Source organism: Poromitra crassiceps, assembly GCF_964638095.1.
Source record: "Poromitra crassiceps genome assembly, chromosome: 26".
Taxonomy (NCBI): Eukaryota; Metazoa; Chordata; class Actinopteri; order Beryciformes; family Melamphaidae; genus Poromitra; species Poromitra crassiceps.
The window spans coordinates 5,274,655-5,299,654 of NC_139640.1; the positions used below are offsets into that span (position 1 = coordinate 5,274,655).

The 25,000-nt window shown below is 41.2% G+C and overlaps 2 protein-coding genes across 2 annotated transcripts in view; both read right to left on the reverse strand.

The window, feature by feature from the left end:
• LOC310798905 (sialoadhesin-like) overlaps positions 1–4,873 on the reverse strand; it is a gene marked incomplete at its 5' end in the record, with an annotated part of 13,644 nt that extends 8,771 nt beyond the window's left edge. The window contains 4 exons of the mRNA XM_083661463.1: positions 1,389–1,485; positions 3,061–3,330; positions 3,698–4,042; positions 4,822–4,873. Coding sequence (XP_083517589.1) covers positions 1,389–1,485; positions 3,061–3,330; positions 3,698–4,042; positions 4,822–4,873 — 764 coding nt within the window. The remainder of the gene's footprint in view (positions 1–1,388; positions 1,486–3,060; positions 3,331–3,697; positions 4,043–4,821) is intronic.
• A 5,097-nt stretch (positions 4,874–9,970) lies between these two features.
• LOC310798795 (uncharacterized protein) lies at positions 9,971–18,793 on the reverse strand. The gene is made up of 6 exons (XM_083661347.1): positions 18,722–18,793; positions 15,040–15,384; positions 14,439–14,714; positions 13,316–13,453; positions 12,889–12,938; positions 9,971–12,691 (listed from the first exon to the last, which is right to left on the reverse strand). The coding sequence occupies exons 1-6, from the start codon at positions 18,771–18,773 to the stop codon at positions 12,536–12,538; spliced, it is 1,017 nt and encodes a 338-aa protein (XP_083517473.1). The 5' UTR covers positions 18,774–18,793; the 3' UTR covers positions 9,971–12,535.
• Positions 18,794–25,000: the final 6,207 nt, after the last annotated feature.

Genomic DNA, 25,000 nt, shown 5'->3' on the forward strand with positions numbered 1-25,000 from the left:
AAATTCCGTCAAGGCATTCCTGAGATCTCACGTTAATGAGCATGAAACGAGCGGCCGTGATGTTACAGTAATCTTGAACTCATCAAATCGAATCAGTTCATCCTTGAGTCCATGTGACGTTTGAGGCAAATTCGAAGAAATTCCATCAAGACATTCTTGAGCTATCGCGTTAACGAATTTCGGAATGGCGTCCGTGAGGTCACAGTGACCTTGAACTTTGACCACCAAAATGTAATCAGTTCATCCTTGAGGCCAAGTTAATGTTTGAGGCAAATTTGATGAAATTCCGTCAAGGCATTCCTGAGATATGGCGTTAAGATTCTTGAAAATGGCATTGGAGAGGTCACGGTGACCTTGACCTTTGATCACCAAATTGTAATCTGTTCATCCTTGTGCCCAAGTCGACGTTTGAGCCAAATTGGAAGAAATTCCATCAAGCCGTTCTTGAGATATCGCTTTAACGAACTAGGGAATGGCATTCGTGAGGTCACAGTGACTTTGACCTTTGACCACGAGAATCTAATCAGTTCATCCTTGAGTCCAAGTCGATGTTTGAGGCAAATTTGATGAAATTCCATCAAGGCATTTCTGAGATGTTGCGCTAACAAGCTTGAAAATGGCGTTCAAGAGGTCACAGTGACCGTGACCTTTGACCACCAAAATCTAATCAGTTTATGCTTGAGTCCAAGTCATTTGAGGCAAATTTGATTAAATTACGTCAAGGCGTTCCTCAGATATCGCGTTAACGAACATCGGATGGACGGACGGACGGACAGATGGACGGACAACCCGGATCCATAATGCGGAGGCATAAAAAGAAAATTATATGTTATTTTTGTATAAGAGATCGTTGCTATGTACGAAGTTCTGAAAGACTGGAGGACCACCTCCAGTCATATCAGACTAATAATAATGCCGGATAAAACCTCGACAATCACTGTACATTATCCCTTACGAGCTGCCAGCTCACGATACACACTAGTTCTGACAACTTGCTCTGTTTTAGAGTTCAGACCACTACCACAGCCAGCAAGGCTTTGAGATATAAAAGGATTTAGCAGTGGGTTTGGTTGAAGGAGACCTTCTGCCAAAAGGTTGATGTCCAGAAATGTCCAGAACATCCAGGCAGAAGACAGCAGGCTTTCTGCAGACACACTGTCCCACACTGCCAATGGACCATCATTAATGATCGAGTAGGACCATTGTTTTGGTATTTTGGTAAAGAGCAAAATCCACACTATGCATTTAATGATGAAATTGTGGTAAAATGTATATATGTGGCAGTTTGGAATATAACTCTTAAAGTGTTGTATTTCGAGCAATGCTGTATTTAATCATGAAAAGCAAACAGCTAGACTGATGTAAGTTGTTTTGGTGAGTGACAGTACCTTTTGATGATGATGATGATGAACACCAAGATGAGGGTGAGCATAGTGAGCACGACAACAACACCAACAATCACCGGTAGGTTATCTGATGTTGGTTCTGTAAAACAGTCAAACAGGCAGGATACAGTATAGAAACTTTTGAGGTTGTGTAACTTGCAGTGTTTCCCACACGTTGGATGGCCCGCCCAGGTTTAACGGCTGTCCAGGTATATTATGTTTAATATACGATATTTGATATTGTGATAAATATCACATATCGTGGCAAATATTGCAATATTTTTGGACATTTTATCTTTATTTAGTTATCTGCCGTATTGTTCCTTGTTTCAACTTTGTGGAGTGTTGTTTCTAGAAAATCCCTGGGACTTGTGAAACTGCATTGGAAACCAATTGAATTAACCCATTGATACCTGATGCAGCATTTGCATATATATCCCTCATTTGTGTGTGTATCCCTTTAAGACCGTGAACCGCGTCAGGCAGACACGATCGGGGATTTAACCACCGCAGTAAACGCACATCTGAGCAGACGTCTTGTGTTCTGCTCTAGACCCCCCAAACCTGTAGTTTAGAGCCGCAGCACCGTCTTTTGGTGAGTCAGCCCATGAGATATATGGGCGGTTTTACCCCACTCGCGCGCCAGCCGTTTAACATTTTGTGGGCGTTCCGAGACATGCGGACTGTCTCTATGGGATGCACACGGACGCACCTGGTTTGGGTGAGGCAAAGGTCACCTGACACCTTGGGGTTGGGGTGAGGCACAGTGGGTTTCAGGTGGGTTGGCTTTAGGCACTGGGAGCCACTTGGTTGAGGTTAGGGTTTGGATATGGTGTGGGGCTCCAGGGCAAGGGTTAGGGCAGTGATACACAACTTGCGCATGTGGCCCGCGATGGAATTGCAAAACAAAAACAAACTTTTTTTTTCTTTTTTCTTTTTTTACAGTGCACCTGAACGCAACATGCAAGATACCCGCTGAATAAGTGTCCAAATGTTCATGTAATTCTGGCTAATACTCCACTTGACTTCTGTTATAGCATTTCAGTCTGGAATATGGACTATCTTTCAATAATCTATGATTTAGCTGCTTAATTGTCAAATACTGCCGTCTGCTTGCAGGCACTTATGTATGTACTTAACCTAACTAACTATCCGGTGTGCACAACATTGTCAGACTAAACTCCGGCTGACACCCCAAAAACCTACAATCCGCTACAGAAAAATGTATATTGTTTGTTTATTAACTGGCCCCTGGCCTTCTATCATTTCACGAAAGTGGCCCCCGGGCAAAGCAAGTTGAGTATCCCTGGGTTAGGGTCTCCAGGGGAAGACTTTTGGGGTTTCTCGAAGACCTGTTTTTTGGGGGAGACCCCTGACTCCCCCGGGGTCTTTGACCCCTTGGAGACCCTTCACCTATAATGCTCCACACCAGTAACTAGCTCCAGCCTCCAACCAGGTGCTTCCGTATGCGTCTCATACTGGCGCACACGGTACCGTGCTCGTCTGATGCACAAGGTGCGTGACAGAGCGGCTGTGTTTGATGCCGTTGGAGTGAGAACAGGCTGGTTCTTTGTACACAGATTGAAGAGAACCGGCTGTGGAGAGATGGAGGTGAAGGTTGTACAGGGAGGAACCTTCCTAAAGTTTAATTCAATTGAAAAATGAATGAACAAACCTTCGTCAGCCTCCACAGACAGGCTGTACGGGTCGGAGCGTGTTTTCTCTTTGTTCTTCAAAGCACAGGAGTAATTCCCAGAGTTAGCCGTGGTCAGAGGGTTGAGCTGAAGGGTGGGGCCGGTCTCATTGAGGGCGTGGTCATTTCTGTACCAGCTGACGTCCAATTGGTGGAAAGAGCAGACTGCAGTAGTGCAGTTCAGTGTAACTCTGCTGCCCGCTTTCATCACTCTCTCACTACTGGAGCTGGAGATCCTCATTCGTGGGCCATCTGTAATTAATTCATTTGACTTAATTTTCATTTTACAATACATGGTTTTGATCCAAGCAATTTGACTTGTTTCAACTGATCATTTGTATTGCCTTTTCTCCTTCAAATTTACAGCATGTAGGTTCATAAAAAAAAGTGTGATATAAATATAATTTATTGTAGCAGAAAAACAAGTCGTATTTGCATTAACATTAGCTTTATTTTTAGTAGCAGTTTTATTGAAATGAAAGATATAGCACAAGGTATAAGAAAATGTCTGCTTCATCTCAATGGGTCTAACCAGGTTAAATAAAAGTCAAGTAAAATAAAACATAAACAAATATCAGTATTAATTCATATTATTCTCATTATAATATGATGTCCTTACCAATGACTTTGACAGTCACTCCTTTTTGCCCAGTAAAGCTCCCTTCACTGTCATCTGCTTCCATTCTGAAGCGGTGAGTCTTTGAGTCTGTGAATTGTATATTCATAATCTGCAAAGTGCAGTCTCTGATGAGGTCTCCCAGGTATCGGTAGCGGCGGTTGTTTTTTGTAGTGCTGCTGTCGTACACTGATGGAGTGTTTAGATGGCAAATCGTATGGTTCACACACCACACAACCCTCACTATCTTAAACTCCTTCAGGGATGTGAAGGAGCAGGGGATGGTCACAGTCGATCCTTTCACAGCACAAATAGAGTTTGGATAGTTGACCCTTTCACCCAGAGCACCTGGAAGAAAGAACAGGACATTGGATTAGAGAGTTGCTGGATGACACTGTAGTCATCAGGATCCTTCTTGAATCTTTACGCAGATGAGCGCAACATCACAAGGACTTCAGCAGCTCCTGGATCAACTTTGGTTATTCTGTAACAACTGGGAGCTCCAAGTCACTTTTGAAAAATAATAATAATAATAATAATAATAATAAATAAATACATATGTACATAAATAAATAAATAAATAAATAAATAAATAAATAAATAAATAAATAAATAAATAAATAACCCTAACCCTAACCCAAAACAAAGCCAGAAATCAATCACACCAGTAAAATGTAGGTGAAGATGAAAAAATATGTAGTATTTTAAAACATAAGATATGAAATGTGTGCAGTATTAAATAAGTATTTTAAAACATAAGATATGAAATGTGTGCAGTATGAAATAAGTATTTTAAAACACAAGATATGAATAAATATAGGCGTGATACAATATGTTTAAAAGAAGGCTTGATACCATGTCCTGGATAAATGTGCAAGGAGCTCAACAGTAGAAAAAGCTTAAATTTGACAGTAGCTATCATTAGAAATAACCAATAAAGAGGAAGTCAAACACCAGAAAATAGTTGTTAAAATACAGTATGTGTTATGGTTTGTTATTGTATTTTGGGATAATGTATTTGAACAGTTTAAATGGAGCCTTGGTTAATGAGATGGTTTTAGAGATGTCAGCTGACAACATGTGTAGTTTATACAAAAGTCAAAATAACAACAATGCTGTCCTCTTACCAGCCAGAAGCAGCACAAAGCTCCAGGGAATCTTTTTGGCCCAAGCCGCCATCCTTACTCTCCTCTGTGTCTTTTAACCTGTTCACTCTTCTTCTGCTGCCTTTAAACACGGTGAGACCAAACAGCAGTGGTGTGTGAGAGGTTAATAGACTCACTGAATATGTGACTGACTGGTACAATGACAGATGATGGCATCATGTGGTCACTGACTTCCTTCTTTCTTTTCTTTTTTCCGATAACTGTTTCCTCACACATATGGTGTTTCACTGTACGTCTCAGGGAGATGCTTGTCTATATCTCGTTGTTGGAGCAATTTAACAATGACAATAAATATACTTGAACTTGAACTTGAACACATGATCTGCAAACTAGATAAAAGCTTCCAAATCTAGCTCACTTCTCTAGTTCCTGTTATCTCCATTAGCTTTTACCACTAGTCCAAAGTAACACAATGAATATGAATTCAGACAGTTTAGTTCAGGCTTTCCCAACCATGGGGTTGCATGGAATTTCTAGTAATTGATCAATACAAAAATATTTGATTATAATAATAAAAAGACCACAATTTAAGACAACTGAGCGTATCCGTTTTCACAAAAACATCTGCTAAATGACCAGATGTAAATGTAAATATACATAATTTTGTCATGATAGAGCCATAACCAGGCGCGGACTGCATAATCGGGCACGTCGGGCAAATGCCCGGTGGCCTGGCCTGGCCTGGCCTGCAAAAAAAAAAAAAAAATTTGGTGCCCCCAGTCAGGCCACTCACTGAACAGCAGGCCAGGCGCCGCCTACTGGTTTACTAGTGGTTTTATTACTTTATTCAGGGTTAAAGTGGGTGCATCTCAGCATTGTAAAATTGGACTCGGCCCAAATTGGGCTTCAAACGGCCCAAATCTGACTTTAAACGGCCCAAATTGGGCTTCAAATGGCCCAAATCTGGCTTCAAATGGCCCAAATTGGGCTTCAAATGGTCCAAATTGGGCTTCAAACGGCCCAAATTTTTCGCCGCCGCCCTTCGGACGCCGGCACGCGCGTCGGCCCGTATCGCCCTGGCCTGCTTGGTATCTAATGCCCAGCCTGAATTAGAATCCCAGTCCACCCCTGGCCATAACATATGACCCCCTTATCAACAGAGAACTGTTTCTTCGGTAGGGAGGTGGCCTGTTCAGTGATATGCTGCAGGAACTGAGCTGTAGGCATGTTAGTGGGCTCTGTGTTAACCAGATATAGCCCATATATCTAGCCTATACTTACACTAACTCTTTTTACATTTTCATTATTCAGAGTCATTGTTTGTTCAGTATTAATTTGCAGCTTTGTAAATTACAAGCTCACCTGTACATATCCTGACCTGTACAAGTCCTGACCTGTACAAGTCCTGACCTGTACAAGTCCTGACCTGTACATATCCTGACCTGTACAAGTCCGGACCTGGGAAAATAAAATCCTCACTAATCTGTGGCTCATCCTGGCTATTCTGCCTCTGGCTGCCGTCCACAATACATGAAATAGCCTATGTGGTCTAAATTGAGCATTTACTTGCAAGTTAACATAGTATTACAAACTATAACATGATCAAAAACAAGTAAATTTTAGGAAAAATAAAAAATAAAAATCTGTTTTGGATGTCTGGGGTCACTAGAGTTTTGTGACATCAAAGTGGGGTCACAAGTATACATTATGAAGAAACTTGACTTGACATGACTTGCGGTAAAAGATGTTTCAATCATTCCCCGCAAATGCCCCTATATTGCAACACTTATGGTAAAAGATGTTTCAATCATTATACTGCAAATGCCCTATTGCAACACTTAAGGTAAATAGGATGCAAGAGAACAGTGTCGACTCGGAGACTCCTGAGAGTTTCAGTAACATGTCTAAAGCTGAATGAGAGGAATCATCACAGAGAGACTGGCAGCCGCCCAGGAGATCTTAGCGGGTGTAGAAAGAACCGTGTGCGCTTACGAGGAGGCTTCAGGCTTCAAGCAGGAGATCGCCCGCCCTGCAGAGGAGACAGCTGCATGTTCTCCTGCGGCCTCCAGTCAAACTAGAGAAGGTTGGCTGAAGACAGACTGACTGACATCTTCATGTGATAGTGATTAAAGTCCACCACGATAAACTCTCTTGGAAAATATGACACCAAAGCCAATTAAATATTTTGATTATTTAGTGTTGCCTTACTTTTCAAGTAACGTACATAACCGAAGACCGTGAACTAATCGATATGACTCACCATTCAATTCCACACACACACACACGCGCGCACACACACACACACACACACACACACACACACACACACACACACACACACACACACACACACTTTTTGGCCTCTGCACTTCTAAAATTAATCCGGCGCCCTTGGTACAGGGATCAAATTAAATTCTATAAAAGATCACTGTGGTGAAATTGGGTTGTTTGAGCGCACCAATAGTTACAACGTAGTCTCTTAAAACAGACGGTTGGCTCCTGCAATTTCCAAATGCTTCCTCCTAAACGTCTGTACTTCAAGCTGGGAGAACTTGGCCAAAGCAGAAAGGGAAACTCATGGATAATAATGAGCGATGATAGGGGGGTGTCTGGATGTAAGGTGATTGGAGAAATACGAGCGGATGTCCCGCAGGAGAGTCTCATCGTTCTTTGGGCGTGTTCGGTGTTTACATAGTAATATCACACAATATTCTGTGGGTCTTGAGAAATCACTGAAAACGCTCTGAAAGGGCTGGCACTGGGAGCGTCCGTTTTCCAGAAATGGCTGGCAGCCAATGAGTTAACACCAGGTAACACTATTTTATTTATTTTTACTTTTTTAAAGGTTCCTTTTTAAACGTATGTGGCCGTGCTGGGCTACTGCCTTTTTAATTAGGTTTATTGATTTATTGTAGGGACTGTACGTTACTGTATTGCACTTTATGCATAGCATTTGATGTCTTTTTACTTCCTGTTTCTTTTATTGTTTGTTTGTTTGTTTTTTCCTCTTGCACAGTGTAGCAGACAGATCCTATTTCATTGCACTGCATGTTTTACTCTGTATTTCTATGCAAGTGACAAATAAAGTATCCTTCATCCTTCATCCATCAACAACAATGGACTGGCAGGAGAGACGTCACTTATGCCACTGGTTGTGTGTAGTCTTTCTGATTTATCACTTATATTGCCACAGTTTTACCACAAACTGCCACTTTCTTGACTTGCAAACTTTCTCTTTTACATTGAACATGATATGTACCCGTGGCACATTTCAAACTCTCTCCGTTCACCACCATTCATATTTTTTTACAGGAAGTGATGTTCACTTTGACTCCCTATACCTATAGGAACAAACCTCTATCCATGATCATATTCCAACAGGTGCACAGCGCAGTGGTGTGACCATTCAGCGTTATGCCATTTAGGCAATGTTTTGGGAACACAGCTAATCCTTGTCAACATCCTTGTCTGCTCGTCTGTCGTGCGGGGTCCCTCAAGGATCAATTCTTGGCTCCATCTTGTTTGATTGCTACATGCTTCCCCTTGGTCTGTCAATAAGTCGTTTCTGTAACATGTCCTACCATTGCTAGGCGGATGACGCGCAACTTTGTCAGTTAAGCCAAATGATCGTATAGCAACCTGAATATCCTCCAGGATATATTGTTTGGCTGCCATAAAGAATTGTGTGTCTCTCAATTTCAGAGAAAACAGCCATACACCACATCAAGGTCACTCAGGTCTTTGGACCAAGAGCTTTTACTGGTCCCCCGATCCAAACTCAAAACGAGAGATGAACGGGCTTTCTCAGTTCTGTGTGTGAGACTGACAGATTCAGTGTCCACTTTTAAAACACTTCTTAAAACCTATTTATTTAAACAGACATTTTATAATTTTTTATCCCAATGGGCTTACCTGTTGATTGAATGATTGGTCTGTACTTTGTCCTTTGCGCCTCTTGCCTTTTTATCATTTTCATCTGTTTTAAGTTGTGCTTGTTTGATGTTGTTTCTTGCCTTGTATTTGTTTGCCTGATTGCTTATTTTGTTTTAACCTGCCACCTGTTTTTATTTCCTGCTGTAAAGCACATTGTAATTTCTGGGTTTGAAAAGTACAACATAAATAAAGTATTACTTACTGATTGTACATGGAAAAAGGTCCTAACCCTACTGTAACCCTCCGCCCTCTCCCCAGCCACTCCCACTACCCACCTCAAACCCAGACTCTCTACAACAGTGGTACTCAACCTTACCCTACTACACATTGTTTTTGTTTTTGTTTTTTTGCAAGAGCCACAATCCAAAAATGTCCCTTTCCTCCCTGAATCCAGCTTGGTTTTGTTCATCATGCAAGCCTTTCATTCCTTATAGTGGGGCAGCTTAGCTGAAAGAAATCCATAAAAATTGTGCACTTTGTGATAAAAGCATGTAATTTATAGCCAACTCATAGCCAAAGACATTCCAAAAAGAATTGGATACACACAGTATGGGGGCACCTTATAGATATTGATATAGATATAGATATACAGATACATATATATATATACATTTATATATATACATATACATACAGTATATATACAGTATATATATATATATACACACAGTATGTGTATATACATGTATGTATGTATATATATATATATATATATATATATATATATATATATATATATATATATATATATATATATATATATATATACACACACACAGCCCCCTATCTTCCCACTGGCCTTAGGCGCTAAAACTGGCATTAAATGCAAAAAGAACGCGCTTTGCGCCTGCCTCGGGAAGATAGCATCCTGGTTTTAGGCCCCGAAATGTGCTTTACGCCGAAGAGGCGTGGCACAGTGCCAGAATAGGCCAGAAAGGGCGTTTCTCTTTCTCTCTCACTCCCTCTCTCTCGTGCGTCAGACAGGCATAAAGACTGATGGAAAAAAAGTTGTTCTATCGTAGTTTTGAGCCCCTGTCATTCAGAGGCTGTTGGGCCAGATGTGTGCATGTCTCCCAGCATGCATTGAGGCTAATCCATTTCGACAAGAAATAGAAACCAAATCAGCCTAAATAGGCTAAGTGGTAGATATAAATAATGTTTCTGTTAACACAACATGCAATTGTAGAACATTTCAATATTGGACAAAATGAGAAAGAAGGAACTCCCGCACACTGTCTCCAAATGCAAATAAAAGTTTAATAAGTCAAAAGAAGAATAACGTTTCGGTCATCAAGACCTTCATCAGATTCATTTTACAGGGAAGAAGGAGGGACCCAGTTAAATAGGCTGGCAAACAAATACGTGGACCAATTGGGTCGCAGCATTGTATCCTGACATCATAATTGATGATAATTACCAGATGGAGAATGGCAGGTATAAGCCAGAAGACTGAAAATATATGAGAAAATACACCATACACCCTGTATAATAGGCCATACACCCTGGCTTATCTATAATACAATATATACAGGTGATGGCCAAAATTACACAAAATATAAGAAAAACAACAACATCATAACAGGAAAAGGGTCGAGCCCTGTATTACATGGAAGACAGAATACTTGAACATGGGATTCTGGTGGCCACTAGGGAAGAAAAAACATCCTAGAATTTGTCCCTACAAAAGAAGAAAGACAAGTGTTAAAACATATACAGAGGATATTATGGTAGCAAAAATAAAATGGTTGCTACAAAAAAGTATTAAAAATGTACACACAGATAATTACAACATAACTTGTAAGAGAAATTCGTCATTTAAGCCCTTTGGTGACAAAGTCTGTAGAGTGAAAATCCAAAAAGCTTCTCGTTTTTTCCCCCTCTAGGATACAGGGTAGGAGGTAGGCTGACCTGTTCTATGCCACAGAAGCGTAAGGTTGAGATGTCATGTTTGGCATCATTAAAATGCACTGCGACTGGATAATTCCGGTTGTTCCTGCGTATGGAGCTTTTATGTTCACTTATACGCATCTTTAATTTTCTGGTGGTTTTGCCCACATAGACAAGACCACAGGGACAACGTAACGTAAAATATTAGACAAAATAAAACATATAAATCAAAACACAACCCTGTGACATATAAATCAAAACACAACCCTATGTGAAACATATATGTAATCCAGGTGGTATATCCCTCGCAGATTTAACGTGATTTAGATGAGTGACAGCCGTAACACGGTTCTACTGTGATGTCCTACTGTGATGTCCGCTCCAATAAGACTTGGCTTACTTCACATTTACTTTTATAATAAAAACACATTTATGCAATGACTTTACATAATGTAGGCTATATTTATGTGCATCATCCTACCTGTGCAGCAGGGGAGAGAAAACGATATCATTCTGGATCAAACTTTCACAAATCTAATCTCAGCATGACATAGGGATAGGCTATATTTTTCTAGCCAATGAGTTTAGAACATTCTTTTCACTTCTTTATTCTTTATTCGGATCCCCATTAGCTTCCACAAAGTGGTTGCTAGTCTTACTGGGGTTCACACAAGCAATAAAAACAATCACAAGCAATAAAAACAATCACAATCACAAGCAATAAAAACAATCACAAGCTAAAAAAACAATCGATAAAAAGCAATAAAAACAATAATCTAAAACAACAAAATGGTTATTGTGGATTCGCTATAGTGTAGCGTATTTACATGCTTGCAGTATTTAAACTGCAGTGAGATTGGTTTGAGAAGCATAATAATATGGAATAATATATATGGAGACAGCCGGGGATGAAAGAGGGAGGGGGAAGCTCAGAGCGCCTCGGCTTTTCTGAAGCCGGACTAGATCGCTCCGTGGAATTGGAGCTTAAAAAGGAAGCTTGTGATTTGTTTACTGCACTTCTCCAATCAGCAGGTCGTGCATAATTCTACGTTTAAAAGGTGTGGTTATAATGCTTAAGGCCGCGTGTAGCGCCGACACGAAAATATCGAGTGCGCCGGTCCACGCCCACTAATATGAGCTGCGCGGGGGGTAAGCGCTGTTTTAAGGCCGTTGCAACGATAGAGCCCACAGTGTATATATATATATACACAGTATATATATATATATATATATATATATATATATATATATATATATATATATTCTTTCCGTAACTGATCTCCCATTGGTTTACACTATTGAATGATCCCTCACGCGTTATGACCCGCTCCAACATCTTGTATCAACTTGTCTTCTTTCAGGTACAAGAACCTCTAGCATCTCAGCACTCCACTACACAACCCAATCACCAGAAAATAATGTTGGCGTTGTACATTTCTGCAATCCATGGATATGTACAATCTCAACGTCAATTTGAAACAAAACAACGGCCTTTTAAGTTTCTAAAACGTGGCATTTAACATTTCGGCAAACCTACAATCTAAACGTAAACCTGAAACAAGACAGTGGTTCATTTGAAAACCTTGCTCCCTTTCCAACTTTTAGCGTAAACAAAAAACTTTGGCTATGTTTAGGCAAGTAAAACAACTTGGTTAATGTTAGGATCATGGTTTGTGTTAGGCTTAAATAACAACAACCTTAAATGTGACTCACGGTTGAAATGACTGGGACTTGAACGCAGCCCTCTGGTGTGAAAGGCAATTATGTGTTTACGCCCTCCATCCACCCCGACCACAACACCCTTACTGGCCACCGTGCCAATAGCCAACTCTATAACGTCTCTATATGTTCATATTTTTGGTTGAGAAAGGTAATTTTCTACGTATCTGGGATTACAGAAAATGACAACATTTATCTAATTTCTAGTCTGTCTGACTGTTTGGTCCTGGTCCATGGTGGCTGGACCAACGGTCTGGTAGAGGTCCTGGTCCATGGTGGCTGGACTGAGGCTCTGGTAGGTGGAGTCTGGCTGGGATCTGGAGGCTGCAGCACCGTTCTCATAGGTGACACTCTGTAACAAACAATATAAAATTCAGTAAGATGACAAGACATTAGCCTGCATCCGGATCACGTGGACTTACATTCTGTTTCGTTCTCCAGTTCTGGCGGGCCTTTTTTAGAAATTGCAAAGTCGACGGGCCAATCAGGGACTCATGATGGAACCAACAATGACAGTAAAAATAGCTACAAAGAAATAAACAAAGTCACCTGCAAGTTTCTGGTATCTGAGTTCCCCCTGGTGTTCGAACCTGTGGACACTGGACAGACAGTACAAAGTTGTTCTTTGATCAACACTATCTCCAAAATAATTGTAAAATAGCTACGCTGGTGCACAGCGCAAAATGTTGCAGTTTCACAATAACGTATTTCAAATGATTTAATCTCAACGTCAGGTTTTGCCTCAGTTAAGCGTGTCTGTCCACCACTACTACTCTGGTTAGAGTGCTGGGCTGGGTGAAGCCATGAGATGGCTAAACAAACCTGACCTTCTAACTATGTTAAAGTTGTTTTTTAAACATTGTTGGACTGTGGACCAATAGAGAGCCAAAGTGAAACGTCACTTCCTGCTTTCTCCCTGTACCAGCGCTGTGAAAAATATGAATGGCGGTGATTGACAGTGTGGAAGGTAGCTCACCATCACTTTGCCTCTGTGTCTTCCATCTGTAGAGCAGCAGAAGACTGACAACCAGCACCACCACCACCACACCCACAGTCACACACACTATCAACACCTGCAAGTCACCTGGGTGAGAGGGACAGCTGGGAACAGGGCCTAGAGGGAGGGAGGGAGGGAGAGAGCAAGTCACAGAGAGAGAGAGAGAGAGAAAGAGAGAGGAAGGCAGGGGATGAAGGGAACACAACATTATAAAGGAGACAATCATCCTACCCACTACCACTGTGCCACCATGCCCCTGTAGAAAATGCTCCGTAAGGCCCCACCATCAGGCCTGTTCGTGGGGTAACTAATGCTCACAAACCCCGCAACCCAACGATGATGTCACCGCCGTGACATCATCGGCGATGATGTCAGAGTTCACCTTGTGAGGTCATCGGTGATGTCAGAGTGCACCTTGTGCACCTAGGCTGTCTCCAGACTGTGTGATGTCAGACGTGACCTTGTGAGGTCATCAATGATGTCATACCTCCCGGGACCTTGTGAGGTCATCAATGATGTCATACCGCGAATGTGCTGAGGTATAAAAGCGATGTTCTACTATGATCCATGTCTCTGCAATCTGTCTATCTATGCTCTCTCTCTGTATGTTGCTTGCCTGATACTTCTGCCTGATATTCCAAATAAAAGCCTGAAAGACATCTCTGTGGTTCTAACCGATCAGTCATCGCGCGCTCTTACCTAAGATCCAGCGAAACTCAACAAATTTCCTTACAATGTACCTTACACATTGTGCTGTGACCAAATAAAGACAGGCATGTCCTTGTCCGGTTTCTTTACATCCTTCCTTCTATTCCATTTCACCAAGCTCCGCCACTTGACAGGGACTCATATGCTCTATCTAGCCACTCCCAGGAGGGGACTCGCACCTCATCAGCCAATCAGGATGAGCCACTCAGACCTCATCAAGGCTGTGGTCTCCCACCCACTCCCTATTCCACTTTTCTGTGGAGAGATGGAGGTGAAGGTTGTACAGGGAGGCTCCCAGGAGGCTATGAATGTGCAGCAGGGAGGAGCTGGAAAAGAGCTTACGAGCTCAGAACCTTCCTAAAGTTGAATTCAATTGAAAAATGAATGAACAAACCTTGGTCAGCCTCCACAGACAGGCTGTACGGGTCGGAGCGTGTTTTCTCTTTGTTCTTCAAAGCACAGGAGTAATTCCCAGAGTTAGCCATGGTCAGAGGGTTGAGCTGAAGGGTGGGGCCGGTCTCATTGAGGGCGTGGCCATTTCTGTACCAGGTGACGTCCAATTGGTGGAAAGACACCAGACTGCAGACTGCAGTGCAGTTCAGTGTAACTCTGCTGCCCACTTTCATCACTCTCTCACTACTGGAGCTGGAGATCCTCATGCGTATGCCATCTGTAATTAATTCATTTGACTTAATTTTCAACTGATAATTTGTATTGCCTTTTCTCCTTCAAATTTACAGCATGTAGATTAATTTTAAAAAATATATACAAATGTAACTTTTTGTAGCAGAAAAACAAGTCGTATTTGCATTAATATTAGCTTTATTTTTAGTAGCAGTTTTATTGAAATGAAAGATATAGCACAAGGTATAAGAAAATGTCTGCTTAATCTCAATGGGTCTAACGAGGTTAAATAAAAGTCAAGTAAAATAAAACGTAAAAAAATATCAGTATTAATTAATATTATTCTCAGCATTATAATATGATGTCCTTACCAATGACTGTGACAGTCACTCCTTTTTGCCCAGTAAAGTGTCCTTTACTGTCATCTGCTTCCATTCTGAAGCGGTGAGTCTTTGAGTCTGTTAATTGTATATTCATAATCTGCAAAGTGCAGTCGCTGATGAGGTCTCCCAGGTATCGGTAGCGGCGGTTGTTTCTTGTAGAGCTGCTGTCGTACACTGATGGAGTGGTTCCTTGGCAAATCAGATTGTCCTGACACCACACAACCCTCACTATCTTAAACTCCTTCAGGGATGTGAAGGAGCAGGGGATGGTCACAGTCGATCCTTTCACAGCACAAATAGAGTTTGGATAGTTGACCCTTTCACCCAGAGCACCTGGAAGAAAGAACAGGACATTGGATTAGAGAGTTGCTGGATGACACTGTAGTCGTCAGGATCCTTCTTGAATCTTTATGCAGAGGAGCGTAACATCACAAGGACTTCAGCAGCTCCTGGATCAACTTTGGTTATTCTGTAACAACTGGGAGCTCCAAGTCACTTTTGAAATAAATACATAAATACATACTGTACATAAATAAATAAATAAATAAATAAATAAATAAATGAATGAATGAATGAATGAATGAATGAATAAATGAATAAATGAATAAATGAATAAATAAATAAATAAATTAGAATAATGATTTTCCAAAACAAAGCCAGTAAGATTTAGGTGACAGTGACTGGTGCATACACAGTCATATGACTACCTGGGACTGAGAGTGTGTCCCTCTGGAAACTTTGCTTCAGCAGTGAACAAATGTCATGTAAGACATACATTACACTCAACTAGAAGAAACGTAACAACAACAAATATTTGACCTTGTCATTTCTGCAGTTGTCCTGTATGCATGTGGAATCTGGGGCCCATCAAATCTATCGAAAATTAATAAATGGGACAACAGAGATTCTACAAAGCACCTTCTGTAGACTATATTAGAGGTCCAGAGGAAGGTCCCAAACAGCCTGTAGAGCAGAGCTTGGTCACTTCCTGCTCAGAATCTGTGATCTGGAAATCACACATCGATCCGTAGGCGAGCTCTGTTTACATTTCGGGCGGAGGGGCAGATCCTGGATCAGATCAGAAGCTGCGTGCGATTGGTTGAGGCATTAAATACTACGCTCTGAATGGTTCATAAACTACAGCTATCCCGCGATTTGCCTGAGTAGAGTGACGATTCAAATATACATTTATGAAGAAGAAAAAAACCTTCCAAAGCAGAGCTGCCAACAAACAGTTTTAGACTTCATAGAATTATTTGGCATCATACATCAAATATTGTGTCAACTGTCGATGAGGATCAATCAACAACAGGAAAAACGGTCTTGGCCCACCATCTAACAGTTTTGAAGCCTCTCTGCATCCCTAACATTCCTCTCAGGCTGTGTGGCTTTTCATTTGTCAGCCTGTTTTTGTTTGATACTGGGGAAGGGAAGTGACAACGTGATTAGGTCTTATACCTTAACGTTATAGCATTAGCTAGATAACGTTAGCAAACATAGGCTACAAGTAACGTTAATCAGAACGTTAATCAGAAATTTGCAGAGTGACAAGTTTTATATCAGATTAGCGTTAGCTATAGTGACATAAGTAAGGTTTCATTATGCTTGTTAGTTAGGGATCTACGTTAACGTTATAGCTAGCTAGCTAACGTTAGCAAGTTTCAGAAATTTGCAGAGTGACAGATTAGCGTTAGCTAGTGTCAAGTGACATAACACAAGTAACGTTTCATTATGCTTGTTTGTTTGGGACAAATACATATCCGATGTAGTCACAGATCCATTTTGGTATCAGGGGTTTTAGATGTCAACCTGCATATGCGATGGACATCGGTTATGCTCATAGCTCCTGGAGGCGTCTTGTGTAAAATAGCGCCATATTCAAAAAGGATCATCAAATCAAAATAGTAAAAACAAATGTGATATTAGTGATTGTACATTACAGTATATCGCCGCCGTCAATTCAATGTCTACACCGGAAGTTGAGAGTATCGTATTCCGGTTTGGTCACGTGACCTTCAGCATAATTATTATAATAATATTATTAACAGGAAGACTGTCTTCCTCCATCACGGACCAGAGCCCGTTCACCAACACAACTCCAACTCCTGCTCTGTGTTTATTGACGTACACGTGGATTGTGTCGTGGATGGATAATTTAACGTGCACATTCATCATTCATCCCATCAGGGAAACCTCTGCACGCACGCTGAATTGATTGACAAATCCGGCCGCAGTGTGAAAAGGAACATTAGCAGAGCATTAACAGTTCACTACCCTGTCTTTTGTCCTTCAGTGAGCTCTCTGTCGGGGGGAGAAGGCAGGCGGAGTGCCCGGGTGATCGTACTGGTGTGAGGACACGCTTTGAGTCATTTTAACATACAGAACGTTAACTCCTTATTTTACGGGGGCCCCGTCTTCCTAATTCCAAGGGCAATTTTAGATTTTTGGCAGGCATTTTGCTCTGAGCCGCCGCTAATTTCCAACCCTGGCACTTGCCTCTCTAAAGGTCTCTGCATGGACCTGAAGAAAAGGTTGAGACAGAGATACTGTTCCTCCTCCACTGCAAAAAGTTCTAGCAGATCAGAGAACAGTATTGCCATAAATCCACCACAGAATCCCTGACTTCTCTCTAGAGGAGGAGAACAAACTGGGCATCCTGCTTGGTGATACAGTTCAGTTCATCTTTCCTACCACAATGAGTAAAGGAAAGAACTAACAAAACATGTTTACACATTGTACATCCACAGACTCACATTACATTTCCTTTTATTTGATATATTGTATTGCCTTTTTTATTATCCTATATCATTATCGATCACTAAGCTTTGGCAAAATACTGAACTGTACTTGATGCCAATAAAGCTTATTGAATTGATGATGCTGGAACCAAGTCCTCGAAAGAAGAGGAAATTGAAGAAGTAGGTTAAGACCAGCTAATGAAACTGCGTCACTGCAGCAGCAAATAGGCTACTAATACCTGTATACACAACCAATAGTTTCAACACAGCAACATAACTATAAATGTATGAATGGAAGTATGAAAACCATGGATTACACTATTAAGAGGGTGGGCGGAAATAGCAGTCAGACAAGATGAAAAAAATGTCGTATTTTAAAACACAAGATATTAAATGTGTGCAGTATGAAATAAGTAAGCAAACTATTAAATATAGATATGATACCGTATGTAAAAAAAAAAAAGGCTTGATAAATGTCCTGGATAAATGTGCAAGGAGCTCAACAGTAGAAAAAGCTTAAATTTTACAGTAGCTATCATTAGAAATGACCAATAAAGAGGAAGTCAAACACCAGAAACTGTCTCTGACTTGTCTTATCACTATACTGCCTTATTGCTTGTTGTGTCTCTTGTTGTTTTTGCACTCATATGCCCTGTTATATTTGTACTATGTTGTAAACGGAGTCCACAGCACAAGAATTTCACACGTGATACTTGTACCATGGAGTGACAATAAAAATCTTGAATCTTGAATCTTGAGAAAATAGTTGTTAAAATATAGTATTTGTTATGGTTTGTTATTGTATTTTGGGATATTCAGGTATTTGAACAGTTTAAATGGAGCCTTGGTTAATGAGATGGTTTTAGAGATGTCAGCTGACAGCATGTGTAGTTTATACAAAAGTCAAAATAACAACAATGCTGTTCTCTTACCAGCCAGAAGCAGCACAAAGCTCCAGGGAATCTTTTTGGCCCAAGCCGCCATCCTTACTCTCCTCTGTGTCTTTGAACCTGTTCTCTCTTCTTCTGCTGCCTTTAAACACGGTGAGACCAAACAGCAGTGGTGTGTGAGAGGTTAATAGACTCACTGAATATGTGACTGACTGGTAGAATGACAGATGATGACATCATGTGGTCACTGACTTCCTTCTTTCTTTTCTTTTTTCTGATAACTGTTTCCTCACACATGATCTGCAAACTAGATAAAAGCTTCCAAATCTAGCTCACTTCTCTAACACCATCGTTCCGGTTATTTCCATTAGCTTTTACCGCTAGTCCAAAGTAACACAATGAATATGAATTCAGACAGTTTAGTTCAGGCTTTCCCAACCATGGGGTTGCATGGTATTTCTAGTAATTGATCAATACAAAAATATTTGATTATAATAATAAAAAGACCACAATTGAAGACAACTAAGCATATCCGTTTTCACAAAAGCATCAGCTAAATGACAAAATGTAAATGTAAATATACATAATTTTGTCATGATAGAGCCATAACATATGACCCCCTTATTAACAGAGAACTGTTTCTTCGGTAGGGAGGTGGCCTGTTCAGTGATATGCTGCAGGAACTGAGCTGTAGGCATGTTAGTGGGCTCTGTGTTAACCAGATATAGCCCATATATCTAGCCTACTTAACTCTTTTTACATTTTCATTATTCAGAGTCATTGTTTGTTCAGTATTAATTTGCAGCTTTGTAAATTACAAGCTCACCTGTACATATCCTGACCTGTACATATCCTGACCTGTACAAGTCCTGACCTGTACATATCCTGACCTGTACAAGTCCTGACCTGTACAAGTCCGGACCTGTACATATCCTGACCTGTACAAGTCCGGACCTGGGAAAATAAAATCCTCACTAATCTGTGGCTCATCCTGGCTATTCTGCTTCTGGCTGCCGTCCACAATACATGAAATAGCCTATGTGGTCTAAATTGAGCATTTACTTGCAAGTTAACATAGTATTACAAACTATAACATGATCAAAAACAAGTACATTTTAGGAAAAATAAAAAATAAAAATCTGTTTTGGATGTCTGGGGTCACTAGAGTTTTGTGACATCAAAGTGGGGTCACATGTATACATTATGAAGAAACTTGGCTTGACATGACTTGCGGTAAAAGATGTTTCAATCATTCCCCACAAATGCCCCTATATTGCAACACTTACGGTAAAAGATGTTTCAATCATTATACTGCAAATGCCCTATTGCAACACTTAAGGTAAATAGGATGCAAGAGAACAGTGTCGACTCAGAGACTCTTGAGAGTTTCAGGAACATGTCTAAAGCTGAATGAGAGGAATCATCACAGAGAGACTGGCAGCCGCCCAGGAGATCTTAGCGGGTGTAGAAAGAACCGTGTGCGCTTACGAGGAGGCTTCAGGCTTCAAGCAGGAGATCGCCCGCCCTGCAGAGGAGACAGCTGCATGTTCTCCTGCGGCCTCCAGTCAAACTAGAGAAGGTTGGCTGAAGACAGACTGACTGACATCTTCATGTGATAGTGATTAAAGTCAACCACGATAAACTCTCTTGGAAAATATGACACCAAAGCCAATTAAATATTTTGATTATTAGTGTTGCCTTACTTTTCGGGTAACGTACATTAACCGAAGACCGTGAACTAATCGATATGACTCACCGTTCGATTCCCCACACACACACACACACACACGCACACACACACACACACACTTTTTGGCCTCTGCACTTCTAAAATTAATCTGGCGCCCTTGGTACAGGGATCAAATTAAATTCTATAAAAGATCACTGTGGTGAAATTGGGTTGTTTCAGCACACCAATAGTTACAACGTAGTCTCTTAAAACAGACGGTTGGCTCCCGCAATTTTCAAATGCTTCCTCCTAAACGTCTGTACTTCAAGCTGGGAGAACTTGGCCAAAGCAGAAAGGGAAACTCATGGATAATAATGAGAGATGATAGGCAGGTGTCTGGATGTAAGGTGATTGGAGAAATACGAGCGGATGTCCTGCAGGCTGGTTGGTTTGAACTTCCTCCGGTCTGAAGCATTTTCCCCCCCAACTTCCTTTGACCAGGTTCTGTGGGCGTGAAGTACAGACTGGATATGATATAGAAGAGACAGTATGACTAGTTTCAACACGACAACATAACTAAAAATACATGACTGGAAGTATGAAAAGCATGGATTACAAAATAGTACTGTAGTTGTTGAACTAACATACATTATTTATTTGATTGTATTCTGTTTATTTGGCAGGGACAGTGTGCATGTACATTAATCATTCTCAGTAAAGAACAAAGTAATGTTTATGTTTATGTTTATTTGCACATAGATACATAACATACAGTAATTATTAAAATAAATTGACTCATTGTGCAGGAGAGGTTGGAAGCCAAAAATAGCTTATAAAGGTACCTCCCCCATATCAATTTCAACAGATATATTATAAAAAGGAAAACAAATAAAAAGAACGAAAGAACAGAAAAAATATTACATAATAGTACGGTTTATAGACTAAACAATAAAATTAACAAAATCTAGAATTAACAAGGAAATTATACAACAAGTTAGATAAGTTAAGAAACACAACAAATTAAATAAAATTACAGTAGGGTGCTTTTCAGATGTTTCTTGAATGATGATAATGTAGGTATTGTTTTTAGTGATGGAAGTAAATTCCATCACTGATGATCATGATGCCTTGCACCAGATTATAGCTTCAAGCTAATATACATCTGTAGTCCCTGATAGGGCACCATAAAACAAAATACATACAGTCAAACATGGGGCACCATAAAACAAAATACATACAGTGAAACATGGGGCACCATAAAACAAAATACATACAGTCAAACATGGGGCACCATAAAACAAAATACATACAGTCAAACATAGGGCACCATAAAACAAAATACATACAGTCAAACATGGAGCACCATAAAACAAAATACATACAGTCAAACATGGGGCACCATAAAACAAAATACATACAGTCAAACATGGGGCACCATAAAACAAAATACATACAGTCAAACATGGGGCACCATAAAACAAAATACATACAGTCAAACATGGGGCACCATAAAAATGCCAAAGGAAATCAACAGAAATGCTGATAATTCAGCGGACAACAACAAATCACAAACAACCGAGCGCCACATGAAGCAAAAACACCAGAAACTAAGATCTACAATGAATTACAATGTAATTAATGTAAGTATGTTAACACATTGAGTGCCACAGCGCTTCAGTAAAATTGTCTGGAGCCTGTGCCAGATTCACTTCCATTCAGTTGAAAACATTTTTTCTATTATGGCTATATTAACGGGGCTGGACTTTAATGAAACATTGAACACTCCTGCTTCTTCCAAAGAAGAAATTTTGTTTCTAGACAGTTCCATTATGAAATGACAGCCTCTCAAAAAAGTGCACTTTCAAGGGTTTTCTGTCGTTTTTTTTTACTTTCCAAGATATAGTCCCTTTTATGAATACCTTTTGCACTCTAATTTCGAGCACATTCACTGACTCTGGCTGGTGTTTTCTGATGTGGTGGCGTGTGGTGTGGTTTCTGTGCAGCCTGTGTGCCACACACCCCTCCCCCCCCCCCCCCCCTCCCCCCTCTCCACCTCTCCACCTCTGAGCTGCGGGCTCCTCCCACACGCACAGAGTTTGTTTTCTCGACTCCGTTTTTGCCCCGGACAGATCCCAGCGCCCATCAAGGAAATGATGCGCGCTGGCAAACGCGACTGAACGAAAAGGCTTGGCCGTTCGGCTTCGGATGCTGGCTTTCTAGGAAATCGTGTGGAGATAGATAGAAGCATAAGAGCTCAGTTGTGAGCGCGGATGCAGCCGAGCCCACTCTCCGCTGTAGACAGAGCAATATATACGGCTCTGGCAGAAAGCATGCATCGGTTTCCACTTTGATCACGGCTTTCTCCGCTGTCTCCTGTACAAAGTAAAGGATCTGAGGTGGGTGGAGCAGCTCCTGTGACGATGTTTAAGGTGGCGCCGTGTGATCCCTTGAAGGGATTCATGCTCACTGGCTAGGTACGACCTTAAACAGCAGAATTATGGAATAATATGAATTATGATTTTAGGACGTCCACAGACGTCCTTGGCACTCCTCGTTACTTTTTTTTAGGACGTCCACAGACGTCCTTGGCACTCAATGTGTTAACATATTATTTACATGAACTAACATGAACAGATAATGGAAAATATGCATTATTTTAGAACATAAAACAAGACATGAAATATATTGTATGCAGGGTGAAATAAATAAGAAAAAAAAACTGATATGACAATTCAATCAAACCAATTAGACTCTCAGTAACTTTGACAGGGAGAGTTGTCATGAATATTCATGTCAAGGAGTCATCTGATTTGCTGTGAGCCTTCACTACTGACAACTGATTGGTTGCATTATGATATTGATGGATAGACAACTGCAACATGTCCTGACTTCCTTTTCAATTATTCTGTTTTTTCCTGCTGTGATTTCAGTGGGACTTTAAAGGGAACTCTGTCACTACCTTCACTAAGGTGATGGACAGCTGGCTGTGTGAGAGCTGAGACATCCATCTGGAGTGAGATCAGCTCCTTGGAGATCCTACTATCCCTGGGCTGCTGCTTCTTCACCCAACCCGCCTTCAGCACTAGAACTACCCAGGTCATCATAATCCAGCTCAATGTCCTCCTCTCTTCCTTCAGCACTGGGACCACCCAGGTCATCATAATCCAGCTCAATGTCCTCCTCTCTTCCTTCAGCACTGGGACCACCCACGTCATCATAGTCCAGCTCAATGTTCTCCTCTCTTCCTTCAGCACTGGGACCACCCACGTCATCATAGTCCAGCTCAATGTTCTCCTCTCTTCCTTCAGCACTGGAACCACCCACGTCATCATAGTCCAGCTCAATGTCCTCCTCTCTTCCTTCAGCACTGGGACCACCCAGGTCATCATAATCCAGCTCAATGTTCTCCTCTCTTCCTTCAGCACTGGGACCACCCACGTCATCATAGTCCAGCTCAATGTTCTCCTCTCTTCCTTCAGCACTGGGACCACCCACGTCATCATAGTCCAGCTCAATGTTCTCCTCTCTTCTTTCAGCACTGGGACCACCCACATCATCATAACCCAGCTCAATGTCCTCCTCTCTTCCTTCAGCACTGGGACCACCCACGTCATCATAGTCCAGCTCAATGTCCTCCTCTCTTCCTTCAGCACTGGGACCACCCACGTCATCATAGTCCAGCTCAATGTTCTCCTCTCTTCCTTCAATACTGGAACCACCCAGGTCATCATAGTCCAGCTCAATGTCCTCCTCTCTTCCTTCAGCACTGGGACCACCCACGTCATCATAGTCCAGCTCAATGTCCTCCTCTCTTCCTTCAGCACTGGGACCACCCACGTCATCATAGTCCAGCTCAATGTCCTCCTCTCTTCCTTCAGCACTGGGACCACCCACGTCATCATAGTCCAGCTCAATGTTCTCCTCTCTTCCTTCAATACTGGAACCACCCACGTCATCATAACCCATCTCAATGTCCTCACTCCGTTCAGCACTGGAATCATCAAGGTTATAATAATCTGGCTCGATGTTCTCCTCTCTTCCTTCAGCATCTGAACCACGAAGGTTATAATAAACCAGCTCAATGTTCTCTCTTCCTGGCTGGTGCCTCCTTCTGGCCTGGAAAAACATGACAGCAGCTGTTACTGGATCACACCTCTCTTCTAGCTAAAATGTACAGTCTGTTTCATTTAACCAATCGTCTACTGAGTAAAGATGTTCAGTACCTTGCAGTAGAAACAGAGGCCAGTGAGCAGCAACAGCACAGTCAGCAGCGGGACAACATGTCTGACGATCAGATCTGCTGGAGAGGCTGAAACAGAAACATCTCATCAGATCCGCTGACATCATGAGAACAGCTCCCATTAAACATAAATCTCGTGTTGCCCTTAGTGATGCACAAATGTATCGGTTAAATATCGGAAATGGACGATTTTTGCATTGTTGACTACAACTGTCTCATCGGCTGATAAGATTAAATACACCGATGGCAGTGGCTGATACTCATTGTATATTGTGTCACCATCACTAATCTGTTACCAAAGCTGTTCCAAGTTTGAATGGAAGGACAGCGTACCAGCATGAGGTAAGAAAAAGACCTTCCTTAAACCTATTAAACCTATATGTTAATTTGCTTTCTAATTGATTTATTTAGT

What these genes read in the sequence shown, in the direction of transcription:
- LOC310798795 (XM_083661347.1), bottom strand. Translation starts at nt 18,773, where the DNA reads ATGGCGGCTTGGGCCAAAAAGATTCCCTGGAGCTTTGTGCTGCTTCTG. An exon ending in CTTTGTGCTGCTTCTGGCTG is followed by an intron (nt 15,385 to 18,721) that starts GTAAGAGAACAG and finishes TCTTTCTTCCAG; the next exon opens with GTGCTCTGGGTGAAAGGGTC. An exon ending in AGTGACTGTCACAGTCATTG is followed by an intron (nt 14,715 to 15,039) that starts GTAAGGACATCA and finishes AATTAATTACAG; the next exon opens with ATGGCATACGCATGAGGATC.